The following is a 15,175-nucleotide window of genomic DNA, read 5'->3' on the forward strand; positions in this document are numbered from 1 at the left end:
GCCCTCAGAATGAGGGACAGAATGCAGTCTAATGGGCACATTTCATTTCATTTCAATAACAAGAGGCATAATATTTAATAATCCACACACCAGTCACTTTGTGTGCCCATACTGCTGCTCAGGACCACTGACATCATCATCAGGGAAGTTTTTCTTTTTAGTTTCCTGTCGTGCTTATTCTTTTCCTTATTGCCTCCTTCACACTGTATCGTCTGTATTTATTGATTTTGCACCGTGTCACTGTGCTACTTGTCTGATAGCTCATGTTATCCCATGTTAATTATAGCAGCCTGATTCTGGGGGAATTCTATTTCATTCCTAACGTTACATCTGTACACGATGATTTCAGCGAGAACTGCTGTCAGACATGAATCATCACCTTCTGATGAATCATAATCAGCAGTTCAATAGTGCAGTGGAATCACGAGGATTAACCAGTTTAAACAACTGGAGGAGATTCTGGAAGAAGAAGAAAAAAAGTATTTTATAAAGGCCATTTAAAGTACTGCTGCCAAAACTTGCCTTAAAGGCGATGAGAACAGGGAGAAGACAAAAATATATCAGGAAGATGAAAAAGAGAAAGAGTGACAAAATCAGACGGAAAGTGAGAGAGAAGAGAAACAGCAAGAGAGTGAAAAAGAATGAAAGACTGAGCATGATAAATACAAGAAAGGTGAGCAAAAGGAGAGAAAGAACAAGGAAAAGACAAACAGGGGAGTAAGAGAGAAGGAAAAGTGAAGGTAGAAGGAAAGGAATAGTGGGCGAGAGAGTCGGATTAGAAAAAGATACTGATTGACACAATGAGGTCAGGACTGAGAAGAGGAAAGAGAGAGGTGGAAAAAAGACAGGCGAAGAGGAAATAAGATGAACATTAATGAGTGTGAAGAAGAGGTGGTGATAGATAGAGCCAAGCTTTTTATTTGTCACACGTACACTCAAGCACAGACTCGAGCACAGTGAAATTCCTCCTCTGTATTTAACCCATCTGAAGCAGTGAACACACACACACACACACACACACACCCAGAGCAGTGGGCAGCTATGCTACAGTGCCCGGGGAGCAGTTGGGGGTTAGGGGCCTCGCTCAAGGGCACCTCAGCCCAACCTCAGGCCCTGACTGCTTCATGTTAACCGAACAGCACGTCTTTGGACTGTGAGGGAAACCAGAGCACCCAGAGGAAATCCACGCAGACACGGGGAGAGAACATGCAAACCCTATACAGAAAGGCCCTCGCTGGCCGCTGGGCTCGAACCAGGACCTTCTTGCTGTGAGGCAGCAGTGATGACCACTACACCACCGTGCTGCCCATAGAGAGCCATCAGAGAACATGGGAGAAGTAAAAGAAAGAGAAGGAGCAAAAGGCAAGGAAAGAATATATATATGAGAGAGTGTGAGTGAGCACGAGGTCAGGGCTTTTCAAAGTGTGGGGCGCACCTCCCCTAGGGGGTGCCAGAGTTCTTCAGGGGGGCGCAACGTGAGGAAAAATAAACCAGAATAAGTTACTATTGCGGACATTTAGTGAACTTCAGCTAGCCTTTATCAGAGACAAAATGGATGGATTTTTGGTACCTAAAGCTACAGTGAGTGAGGAGACAGAGTCTGGGCCAAGCAAAAAAAAGAAGGAAGTATGACCACGATTATTTAAAGTTTGGATTTTCATGGACTGGATCTGAAGATGCTCCACTGCCACAGTGTGCTGTCTGCCAAGAGGTGCTCGCTAACGATGCTATGAGATGTTTAAAATGTGTGAAACAAGATGTTTAAAAAAAAAAAAAAAAGCACAGATGTTTAAAATGTGTAAAAAAAAAAATGTGTACAACAACCATTTTTTAAAATACGAATGGAACATTAAGTATAGCAACAACAAAAATTGTGGTTGGGGGCGCTGTTGTTTATTTGCGCTCTGAGGGGGGCCGACTCGCCCACACTTTGAAACCCCTGCGCTCGGTGACTGAGCTGAATGTAAACAGTGTCATGTTCCTGAAACTGAGCTCTTCATTTTATAAAAGTAGTCATTTCTCTGGCTGAGTTTCTCTCTCTCTCTCTCATTACTAATGCTAGTGAGAGCTCTCCCCACCCCCTCCTTTTCTCTTTCCCTCTCCCTTTTTACCTCCCCTTCCCTCTCCCATATCCCTCCCTCCCTTAACACTTGTTAAAGCTCTCCCACCCCTTCTTTCTCTCCCTCCCCATTAACACTTATGCTAGTTAGAGCCCACCCCACCCACCCCACCCCTTTTTCCTGTGCTGGGAAACTCTGCAAAACACCATGACACAGTCACCGGACCCTGACTGGTTTTTCTTTGTTGAACAACAATTTTAAAAAAAAAATCTGTTTATTATTCGTTATAGAGGATGTGGAGCTGTTAAGACAGTAACAATAATGTATTGGAGCATGTTAATATTAACCCATCATATGTCACAGACGGGGCGACAGTCTGTCCTACTGTTACACAAAACTAAGCCACACTTTGACCAAATCAACTGCACTGTGCTATAAATATAAATTAAACAGCATATTATTATTCTCCAGGGGCGGCACGGTGGTGTAGCGGTTAGCGCTGTCGCCTCACAGCAAGAAGGTCCGGGTTCGAGCCCCGTGGCCGGCGAGGGCCTTTCTGTGTGGAGTTTGCATGTTCTCCCCGTGTCCGCGTGGGTTTCCTCCGGGTGCTCCGGTTTCCCCCACAGTCCAAAGACATGCAGGTTAGGTTAACTGGTGACTCTAAATTGAGCGTAGGTGTGAATGTGAGTGTGAATGGTTGTCTGTGTCTATGTGTCAGCCCTGTGATGACCTGGCGACTTGTCCAGGGTGAACCCCGCCTTTCGCCCGTAGTCAGCTGGGATAGGCTCCAGCTCGCCTGCGACCCTGTAGAACAGGATAAAGCGGATACAGATAATGAGAAGAGATTATTCTCCAGGTGAAAAAAAAAAAAATGGAACCATTCTTCCAGGCTCAGTTATAACCACAAAAAACATATTAATGATAATTTTGTGTGTGTGTGTGTGTGTGTGTGTGTGTGTGTGTGTGTGTGTGGTGTCAGAGGGAGAGAGAGTCTGCACTGACTGACAGGAGCGCCTGGTACACCAACAATTTTCAGCATGTTTACTCATGCATATTTATGAGCATGTGTCAGCTACATTAGCATGACAGATACGACACGACACCATGCTGTCATGCCAACAAGTAATGAATCGCTGCTGAGTCACGTGTGACGGATAAATCAGGTGGGATGGAAGAAATCTCTGGTTAATAAAGCAAACAAAAAATTAGCAATGCAAGTGTAAACACTGATGATTTAATTCCAGGACGTACAACGAAGTCAAACTTGTGTTATAAATCTAACAATTCCAGGTCCACTTCAAACACACTTGATACAGATATCCAAATAGATCTGGGAGCAAAACAGACACACTTCTGTCCCACGACTTTATTATGGCACCCTAAGACTAACCCAGAGCATGATTAATGAAGAATAAATGTCACATGACCTGAGCACACATGGTGACATCACCACTCTGTATTGGGCATCATGAGAGCAACATGGCTTTCGGCAACACTACTACTACTGCTTTACTCTTCATTCTATATCAATAAATGAATGAAATGTGTCTTTTAAGAAATGTATAATTTAACCAAGGACTACTACACTACATATTGTGCTTTTATAAACAAAAAAGAAGTTGTTACATAATTAACTAATACTGGTCCATGTTTGATTCAACTCATCAGTAAATTATTTTGTTCTAAAGATACTCAGATGTGTTCGAGTAAGATAATGATTAAACAACTCAGTAACTGGCAGCTATATGGTTAAAAAAAAAGCCATCTGTCCTCTGGGATCATTTTCTACAGATTCAATTCAACTCAAGGTTTTTAGGTTCCAAGAGGAACATGTGTGGCATGTCTCATTTTCACAGAGCTCAAGAGAGATGATCCAACCCGAACTACTTGTGAAAAGGCAGCAGTGTGTTTTCCTCTGATATCGGATCAACATCATGCAGCTGATCAGTGAGTCAGAACAAAAAGATTAAGAGCTGCGGCCAACATGAGGATCTCTGCATCTGAGACCAACTTTCCCCATAAACACTGATGCACGAGATCAAGAGACTTTAGATGGCTCCCACAAGAGGGAGACAAATACACATTTATAAATGGACCACTATGGATACAAATGTGGATACAGACCAGAAGAAGTTCTCAAGCCTCAGCCACTTCATTAATTTACTCTGAACAGATCCGAGGGAGAAAAATCTCAAGCTCATAAGGGCTGGAACAACTGAGTCAGGTCAATCTGGAGCCAGGAAAAAATGTCGGAGCTGTGAGCGAGTGAGATTGAGGACCTGTGATATATAGGTCATTCTACAGAAGTGTAGTAAAACATCACCCCCCCCCCACACACACACACACACACACACCACCCAATGATTTATTTTATTTAAACCAACCAACCTTAAATGGGAAGTTGAAATAATATTCTAAACATCAAATTTAGTACAACTAGATAATGAATTAGTACATTTCCCAGGTTTTGGCAGCTGTGGATGAAGGTTCCTTTTAGGAAACCCAGGGGATGCAAGGCTGGAGCTAAGCTAAAGGCTAGGCTAGTGGACAACCGGCGGCGCTACAAACCATCCATTCCCTCCGTTATTATGGGGAATGTGAACTCGCTGCCAAATAAAGTCGACGAGCTTTCCGCTCTGAACAACCAGCGGATTTACCGGGAGAGCAGTTTATTTATCTTTACGGAGACATGGCTAACACACCTTGTACCGGATGCTAACGTGGACCTGCGGGGATTCACTGCCGTGAGAGCCAACAGAGACACTAACACATGCGGGAAAAGCAAAGGTGGGGGACTCATCATTTATGTTAACAACCGCTGGTGTAACCCAGGACACATCTCCATAAAGACAGTTTTATGTTGCCCAGACTTGGAGCTGCTAGCCGTTAACCTGCGGCCATATTATCTGCCGAGGGAGTTCAGTCACGTGATCACCATCTGTGTTTACATCCCTCCGAGGGCAGCCGCAGCCGCTGCATGTGAGAGGATTCACTCTGTCACAGCAAGGCTGCAGACACAGCACCCTGAGGTATTTATCATCATTTCTGGGGACTTTAATCACGCTACTTTGGACTCTACTTTGGCTGCTTTTTACCAGGCTGTGGATTGTCCAACAAGGAACAACAGGACAATTGACTTGCTGTATGCTAATGTGAGGGATGCATACGGAGTCACACCCCTCCCCCCATTAGGGAAGTCTGACCACAACCTGGTTCTTCTACAGCCGAAATACATCCCCCTGGTTCGAAGGCAGCCTGCAACAACTAGTTCCATCAGGAGGTGGTCCCCTGAAATGGAAGATGCCCTCAGGGACTGTTATGACATCACGGACTGGGATGTGCTGCTTAGCCCACATTGTGAGGACCATAGAGGTGTCTGCCTGACAGATTACCTTAACTTCTGTGCAGACGTGGTCTCCCCCGCCAAGACTGTACGGTGTTACCCTAATAACAAGCCATGGGTAACATAGGAAGTCAAAGCTGTCCTCAACAGGAAGAAGGCCGCCTTCAGGAGCAGGGATAGGGAGGCAATGAAAGCAGCACAGCAGGAGGTGAAACGCTGCATGAGGGAAGCTAAGGACAGCTACAGGAGAAAGGTGGAGCAGAAGCTGAAGGAGAACAGCATGAGGGAGGTCTGGGAAGGTGTGAAAACCATCACAGGCCACAATACAAAGACCAGAGTCGTTGAGGGGACAGTGGAGAGGGGGCAAATGAGTTGAATGACTTTTTCAAATTGGTTCAACCAGCCCACGTCCCCCTTACCCTCTTCCCTCACTGCAGCCATCTCTCCTTCTTCCCTCAACACACCTCCCCCCAGTTATCACAGCAGCCCCCTCCTCCCCCACCTCAACACAGACTCCTCCATGCATTACTGCAGACCAGGTCAGAGGTCAACTGAGGAAGCTTCACCCCAGGAAAGCAGCAGGCCCAGACAAGGTGTGTCCCTGACTACTGAAGACCTGTGCTGCTGAACTGGGTGAACCACTCCAACGCATCTTCAACCTTAGCCTGAAGCTGGGGAGAGTGCCCATCCTCTGGAAGCATCATGTATCATTCCAGTTCCCAAAAAGAATCGGCCCAGCGAGCTGAACAACTTCCGACCGGTGGCACTCACTTCACATCTGATGAAGACGTTGGAGCGGCTCTTCCTCAGCCTCCTCAGACCCCAGGTACAACATGCCCAGGACTGTCTGCAGTTTGCGTACCGGGCAGGTGTCGGTGTGGAAGACACCATCCTCTACCTGCTACACCGTGCCCACTCGCATCTGGATAAGGGAAATGGCACAGTGAGGATCCTTTTCTTGGACTTCTCGAGTGCCTTCAACACCATCCAGCCCCTATTGCTTCAGGACAAACTGAACAGGATGCGAGTGGACCCCTGCCTGGTCACCTGGATCTCCAGCTACTTCACTGACAGGCCGCAGTACATCAGGCTGAAGGACATCACGTCTGACACTGTGATTAGCAGCACCCGAGCACCCCAGGGCACGGTGCTGGCCCCTCTTCTCTTCACCCTGTACACCGCGGACTTGTGCTATAACTTGGAGCTGTGTCACATTCAGAAGTTTGCTGATGACACAGCCATCGTTGGGTGTATCAGTGACAACAGAGAGGAGGAGTATAGGAGCCTGGTGAGGGACTTTGCTGTGTGGTGCAACAGGAACCATCTGCAGCTCAACACCTCGAAGACCAAGGAGCTGGTCATTGACTTTGGGAGGTCCAGACCAAGGTCACGACCAGTTCTGATCGAGGGAGTCGAGGTGAAGGCTGTGGATTCCCACAAGTACCTCGGGCTGTGGCTGGACAGCAAGCTGGACTGGACTTGCAACACCAAACACTTATACAGGAAGGGACAGAGCAGGCTATACTTCCTTAGGAGGCTGCGGTCCTTTAACATCTGCAGGAAACTGCTGTGGATGTTCTATCAGTCTGTGGTCACCAGTGTCTTGTTTTACACCGTGGTGTGCTGAGGGGGGGGGCAGCACATCCAAGAAGGACGCATCCAGGCTGGACAAACTGATCAGGCAGGCCGGCTCTGTGGTCGGCATGAGGCTGGACACTCTGGTGACGGTGGCAGAGAAGAGGTCTATGGACAAACTACTGAACATCATGGATGATGCCAGTCACCCTCTGCACACCGTCATCAGCAACCAGAGGAGCCTGTTCAGTGACAGAATGCTCCTTCCCAAGTGCAGGACGAACAGACTTAAAAACTCCTTTGTCCCTCATGCCATCAGACTGTACAACTCCTCTCTGGGGGGGGGGGGGGGGGGGGGGGGGGGGGGAACAGGAGGACAGAGGATGGGAAGGGAAGGAGCAGTAGCCTAGCCTGACAATAAGCAATACCGGACAATGTGCAATATAAAGTGCAATATCTCTCCTGCTGCCCCCCCTCCCCCCTTCCTCTCTTCCCCATATCTTATTCTTTTATATTTGTATATGTAAATACTTAATTTATCTAGAAGTTTTTCTCTATTTCTTTTCTCTGTTTATCTGTAATGATGCTGCTGGAATCTTAATTTTCCTGAGGGAACCCTCCCAAAGGGATCAATAAAGTTTTATCTAATCTAATCTAATTTGATTCCAATAAGGGGGCTTCCATCTGACATCACATCCACCTCATTAGATATGCAAGACATGAAGTGGTGGTCAGCTGAGCTCACTGTTCACAAAGTGCTACTACAGTATCACTGGGGCGCCTCACTAGTCATTAAAATGCCAGACGCTTGCGTTGTTTTGCGCTGTTCGAATCGATCAAACTGTGAAACTGCTAAAAGTTTCTTCTGGGTTCCCCGTGAAGTGATAAAGGGTGAAAGAGCAAAGGATTTTACTAAAAGAAGACAAGAAAGGTGGCTCTTAAACCTTTCACTGCAATCAAAGGGAGCCGAGTCGAAGAACGCTCGAGTTTGCAGTGATCACTTCATGAAAGGTTTATATACTCCTCCGATTTATTTAGTTTGGATTCACAAATCACTTTTCTCACCATTTTCCGTTATTTTGTGATGTTTTGAAGTTCAGGAGACGCTTCAGACTTCATGTGTTTCTGTTTACTGTTTGATTGCGGTCACCATATTGTAAACTAAACTAACGAGTATGTTCTCACTTTATCATGATGTCCGAGCGATCTTTACAGGGATGGTGATGTAGCTTGGGCTCCTACACTGAACTAGAGAGACGATCATCGAGACGATCCATGGAAACACAAAAGCAGAGCTCACGAGTGAACGGCACGAAACTGCTTCCCCGGCTGTGCAGTTACAGAAAGCTGTAATAACTTCTCCGTCCTGTTTCACCAATCCCCAGGACTTTAAAGGGGTTTATGTGGATCTCTGTGAATGATTTATCTGGAGAGAAGAGCAGGAGGATTGAGAGTCGAGTGGCTGGGGTTTGTTTTCACCCGATACTAAAACTTGTAGCATCCTAGCAGCCATCGCAAAAACGCGTACAAAAAGCCCAGAAATTCCTCCTTACCCGGGTAAAAACGATACAGGATTTATCTTGTAGTGTCCTGATCCCCAGATCTTTAACCCAGCCACATATAAACAGTTGTTCTCCTCCATGCTCTTCCAGGTTTTCACCTGTGTGTCCATGTAGAATGATGTCTGCAGCACCAGGTAGTTTGAAATGTCGGGGAACTCAATGGATGGATAATTTTCTAAATTGTAGGAAAAATCCTTCTTTACTAGCATGTAAGGATCTAATCCCATTGCAAAGAGCAACTTTCTGAAGGTATCTTGACCGTGCGTTGGCCTCTAGACTGTGAAAATAGTCAGAGACAGTTTCACTAGCTCTTTGCCTGACCACCACTTCATTCACTGGAAGTAAACTCGCAAGCAAAAGTCACGTGACTGAATACAACCCATACTGAAGGTGTACGTTCTTTTCTATCAAGTGTCGCACATCCCCTACTGAGCACACAAAATCACAGGTAAAAATAAATAAAATAAATTATATATATACTCTCAATTTTGATAAATAATTAAAAGAAAATTATGTGTAGGGGAGAGTGAGGTAAGATGAGTCAGTGGGTAAGTTGACCCACCCCTTGTATCTAGGTAACCATGTACATGTCTTGTCATGTGACCATAAATTCAGGAAGCACCCATCATTTCCATCTTGCTGTGATGGAGAGAAGCACATGGGAGAAGTGGTAAGTTTTTTTTTTTTAACACAAAAACTGTTTTTTGCTTGTCAAAGTAAAGTATATGTTTTTGTTCTATTTCTGTGTAATTTTTCCTTCCCTCCAGGACAACATAAGTAAAAAGTGGCTCATCTTACCCCACTCTCCCCTATGCCCTTTTTTAGACAAAAATAAAACGTATTTGAATAATTAATAAATATCAATGGCTTTTTTTTGAGGGAAAAAAAAGAAAGAAAATAAAAGAGAATAAATGTTATGTTGAAGTTAAGACTAGAATGTGGAATAAAAATATTTTTGGAATGAAATAAAAGCTGAAACTATCCCCAAGCTAGAGAAAATCATCAATTTAATGGTTAATTAAAAATGTATTATTAATAATAATAATAATAATAATAATAATAATAATAATAATAATATTATTATTATTATTATTAATTGCCTTTATTGCATTTTTTTTCTGCATACTTTTAACAAAATTTCAGTTTTGACCAAACTTACATTCCATTAATAAGAGAACAGATCATAATTTCAGCTTTCATTTCCAATATTTACATCTACACGACATTACACAGCATTTCGCAGACGCTCTTGATGTACAATGGTAAAATGCATCAAAAGTCTTTAGTGTGTGCGTAATCAATTTATACATGTTACTTCCTGTCCAACACAAATGTAAAAGAATTTTAAAAATGTCTCACTTGACCAACTCTGAATTTTGCACCACTTACTGTAAGTAGAACGACCCACATACAATTCTGCATTCTGATTGTAATCTCAGATGGGAATCGAACCACACCTGAAACTACAAGGTGCTGAAAATCAGCTGGGTGAAGATATTTTCAGATCTCACAAGCTACATAATATTCTCACAAGACTGAGGAACTATAAGGCATTTCTACCAATTTCTTAAAATATTAGATGATATATAATATATATAAGTTTCGAGCAGGAGAAAGGAAAGTGAATGTGTTCATTTCTTCAATAGGTTTTTAATACAACCTCAGGCTTTGGATTATTTTTGGAGGATTGATCAGCGACCGATAAGGAGGAAGTCCTCATTGCTCTCGAGAGTGCTGAAGGACAAATGGCAGTCAGGACAGAAAAAGCCTCCGAGCCGACAGACTAAACAGAAACACTCTAAAAATAACTCGGGGGCCGCAAGACAGTGGAACAAACCTCTGAATCTCCAGCACAGGTCCAGAGCTGAGATATTTAACTTATTATTGATTCATGCCCAATGAGAACTGTCATTTTGGGCAGTAAGGAGCAGTCAGACTGGAGAAGCGTTAAATACTGTATGACTGGTGAGACGAGGCAGGACGAGTAAAAGCTAACCATTTTACTACAATAACCTGAGATTATTCACAAACACGAGCGGCATTACAAACTGCAAAAAATAACATCGTAGCAAGTGAAAATATCTCGAATATAGCCTTTTTTCCTAGTATTTCCTATTATATGATGAGTAAAACCAAATACAAGATTACTAAAACCTATTTACTAAATTTATAGAAGATATTACACAGTTGCGCAAAGACATGAAGTTTATCTTCAAATGGTGAATGGATATATTCTTCAACAAGAGAAGATAAACTTCATATCTTCGCGCCACCGTGGAATGTTCTCTAGATTATACGGACACATCCACAACAAAAATGCACAAGTTAATCAAAAGAATTTTAATTTTGAACCGGTTCACCATTTTGACAACGCACGTCTAGTTAGCGGGAAAACACTGGGAGTGACGTCATCGGAGTGAAATATCAGGAATTATTATCCATACAGGACACTTTTTCGATGGAATAAAAACGTGTTCTATTCCCTTCTAGCGGGTTTCATTCATTTGGTTTGATAGCATGCAATATTGTTAGCATATCGCTTATCCTATGTGTATTACGTCACTCTACCCAATGGAGAATGAGCGTTGAATATGGTTTACGATATTGCACGGTTGGCAAGACAACATGACGTCACACATTGGAGATGGAAAACTTCTGCACTAGCGAGTGACTGTGACAATCTGTAAACAAACATGGCCACCAGGTTTGCTTCGTTAAATATGTAAGATTTTGAGAGAATTTTGAAGAAAGACGTGTTGAACACCCGAAAGGAATGTGTATGTATTATAATAATAATAATAATAATAATAATAATATTGTCTGGCTTTTTTTTTTTTTGCAGTCTATCAGATATATTCCATTCAGCGAGACTCGTCTTCGACTTGTTCAGTATCATGCTCGCTGAATGGAATATATCTGATAGACCACGAAAAAAAGCCAGACAATATTATTTAAATATGTCACTCAGATCTGCGATGGATTTCATTTGAAAAATGAAAGTTTTTCAACACGAGAAGATAAACTTCATATCTTCAAGCCAACATGTGATTTTCTTTTTATTATATCGACACATTCACAAACAAAAAGTCCCTAAATTTATCAAAACAACTCATCAGTTTCATCATAAGTGACAGATAGAGATTTATGTCCCGGTTTTGGTTCTCCATGTCCCAGATGGAGCTCAGATGAAAAATATGAGTGGTGTATTTCACACTAAAACACTCGTGTCTGTGTAATACATGGAATTATGCGGTAAACAAACAAAAAAAAAATGATGTTCAAAAAACCCAAAATGGTTGATATTTTAGATTCCTCAGTGTATCCAGCGTTCCCCTTGATGACTCTTTGTACACTTATTCTCTTAACCAGCTTCATGAGGGAGTCACCTGGAATACTTTTCAATTAGCAGCTGTGTCTCGTCAAAAGGTCATTAGTGGACGAGTTTCTTGCCTTCTTTATGTATTACTTTTTCCATCATTACTTTAAGACAGGAAGTATCTTTTAATTAATAAAAAAGATAAAACATTGAACTTGAAGGTGTGTCCAAACTTCTAACTGGTACTATATGTTTTAATCATCTGGTATTGGGTTTACCGTCATCTTATAATATGAAATAGACACGTTTTAAGTTCTCATCTCATCTCATTATCTGTAGCCGCTTTATCCTGTTCTACAGGGTCGCAGGCGAGCTGGATCCTATCCCAGCTGACTACGGGCGAAAGGCGGGGTTCACCCTGGACAAGTCGCCAGGTCATCACAGGGCTGACACATAGGCCAAGTTTACATTAGACCGTATCTGTCTCGTTTTCTTCGCGGATGCACTGTCCGTTTACATTAAAACGCCTGGAAACGCCGGGAAACGGGAATCCACCAGGGTCCACGTATTCAATCTAGATCGTGTGTGGTCCGGTGCTGTGTAAACATTGAGAATACACGGATACGCTGTGCTGAGCTCTAGCTGGCGTCGTCATTGGACAACGTCACTGTGACATCCACCTTCCTGATTCGCTGGCGTTGGTCATGTGACGCGACTGCTGAAAAACGGCGCGGACTTCCGCCTTGTATCACCTTTCATTAAAGAGTATAAAAGTATGAAAATACTGCAAATACTGATGCAAATACTGCCCATTGTGTAGTTGTGATTGTCTTTAGGCTTGCCATCCTTCCACTTGCAAGTGGTAAGTGACGCGCATGCCCGACATGCACTGAGATCACACACACAGCGGCTCAGTCCCGAATCACTGCTCGTGCGCTTCACTCGTGCGCTCTGTGAGCTGCGCAGGGCCGGAGTGCGCACCCTCCAGAGGGCACTCGCTGTTCAGGGCGGAGTGATTTGGAGCGCAGGATGCCTGCGGAGCCGAGCGTATCCGTGTATTGGCGTTGCTGTGTGCACGCGAATCGTTTTTAAAATGTTAATCTGATGATCCGCTGATACGGTCTAATGTAAACACCACCATAGACACAGACAACCATTCACACTCACATTCACACCTACGGTCAATTTAGAGCCACCAGTTAACCTAACCTGCATGTCTTTGGACTGTGGGGGAAACCGGAGCACCCGGAGGAAACCCACGCGGACACGGGGAGAACATGCAAACTCCACACAGAAAGGCCCTCGCCGGCCACGGGGCTCGAACCCGGACCTTCTTGCTGTGAGGCAACAGCGCTAACCACTACACCACCGTGCCGCCCACGTTTTAAGATATTAAAGATATTTTCACTTGCGAAGATGTTTATTTTGCAGTACCAGATAGCAACTGGGGATAAACAGGGTTCATAGAGCCACAGTTTTGTAACCATAACCTATTTTTGACGAGCATGTTTACTTGTCCGTCTTCAGGAAAAATGAGTCAAGAGTATCAGAGACTTAAAAACTCACCACTACATTAAGGGTTATGCGATAACAGCAGCCTAGTGATCTAGAAATACTGCATCGACAACCCAACCAGAATGTCAGTCCTGGGATTCAACCCAGTAACTGACGCGATCCAGTTCACCTCTAGTAAGGAATGACAAGTTTGTATAAATGCGGATCTCCTCACCTCGCCGATCTCCTCTTTAAACATACAGTAGTGCATGTTGCTTATCAGGTTCTCCTCACACCGGCTGGCCTGAGAGGCCCAGATCACACTGCCCTGTCGTAGGCGCTCCATCTTCTCCTGAACCGAGAACACCAACATTTGCTGAAGCCAGAGAGACAAACGCTCATTTAGACATTCATCAGAAAATGTCCACTAAACAGAAGGCTTTGTCAAAAAAAGTCAATGTATTGACAGATTTTTTTAAAATTATCAAGCCTATTCACTCATAATGGATAAGGAAATACATATTCTATTCACATTCAATGGATATGAGCAATCGTGCACCCTGATTGGCTATTCTACTACTAGGATATTAGCTCATATACCATGAGGAGAGAAAAACAAAATGGCGGAGCGTGTTACTGAACCAATCGAGGACGAAATAAAAACTCTATTCGAAAACAAAACCCCAAAAATTATCATCAAGTATTTAAAAGAAACAGAAATAGCTAAAAGAATATAGTCCCCCCCCCACCCAGTATCTCCTGTTCCACACTCCAGCCCAGTTGGTGGCAGTAATGCACCTTTAAGTTGGTTTGCGAACCACCAAAAAACCCTAAAGAAGACCCCAAAAATACGAAAAAAAAGCAAGAAAATGTGGAATAAAAGTATTTGATGGTAAGAACATATCTTTTTTTTTATTATTTGTCAAGAATTATCATCACCACATTTTTCACAAATTGCTCTCGTCATTTCGCCGGTTTGTTTACAGTCTCATTGGAAATGATTTTGTCGGATGTTTTGTACAAAGATTTTGTACAAAGATGCATGGATTCTTATTTATTGAATTTGCAAAAAATAAAAATGCTCTGTTTCTCAAAATCTAGTGAATGTGGATAGAATAAAACAGTTATTCCACTCAATTTCATCGCACATGGATTATAGCCGCGATCAGCTCATGCACGACTCGATTTCATGGAATAACTTAATTATTACAGTATAAAGCTCATAATCATAAAACCCTGAGAAAAGTTAACCTAAAACTGCTAATTCGAATGACAATTAAGTAAAGCTAATTAGGATAATAAGCTAATAAAGGGCTACTTGACTTATACTAGCCATTCGTTCTTAGCAAAAGGAGCATCTTTGAAAGTCGGCACCATTAAAAAATATTTTGTAATCTATAAAAAAAAGGGAGCAGAAGCATGAACAACTCACAAATAAACGTCAGTGAATATGGACTGTACTGTGTGTTGGTGTAATGAATGGTGTTCCAGTTTGGGACTCCTGTGGCAGGAAGTGTTGTAAAATCACTTCTATTCCTCACCAGATGGTGCTCATGGTATCATCTCCCAATGAAAGTCAAACCAAAGCACTTTAATTGAATTAGTAATCAGTAGTCAGTCACATTCTGTTCTCAAACATGTTCATGTCCACGTCTCACCGGTTGCTGGACAGTGCTGGTGATCTCAGCTGCGAGAGAGACGGCCAGTGTGTAAAGCTGCGTGATGTGGTTCTGTCGCTCCTGGTGCTGGCTGAGCTGGATCTTGGCCTGAGTTGGATCACTCGATCCCTTCAATGGCTCGGCCTTTAACAGGCTGTCCAGCTGAG

The 15,175-nt window shown here is 43.3% G+C and overlaps 1 protein-coding gene across 5 annotated transcripts in view; it reads right to left on the reverse strand.

The window, feature by feature from the left end:
- Positions 1-15,175, reverse strand: part of ccdc141 (coiled-coil domain containing 141) — a 112,179-nt gene that overhangs the window by 26,839 nt on the left and 70,165 nt on the right. For all 5 annotated transcript variants that reach the window (XM_060928947.1, XM_060928945.1, XM_060928944.1 and 2 more), the window contains 2 exons: positions 15,009-15,170; positions 13,586-13,726 (listed from right to left, as the gene is read on the reverse strand). In XM_060928947.1, the coding sequence (XP_060784930.1) occupies positions 13,586-13,726; positions 15,009-15,170 (303 nt within the window). The remainder of the gene's footprint in view (positions 1-13,585; positions 13,727-15,008; positions 15,171-15,175) is intronic.

This window comes from Neoarius graeffei, chromosome 9, assembly GCF_027579695.1.
Source record: "Neoarius graeffei isolate fNeoGra1 chromosome 9, fNeoGra1.pri, whole genome shotgun sequence".
Lineage (NCBI taxonomy): Eukaryota > Metazoa > Chordata > Actinopteri > Siluriformes > Ariidae > Neoarius > Neoarius graeffei.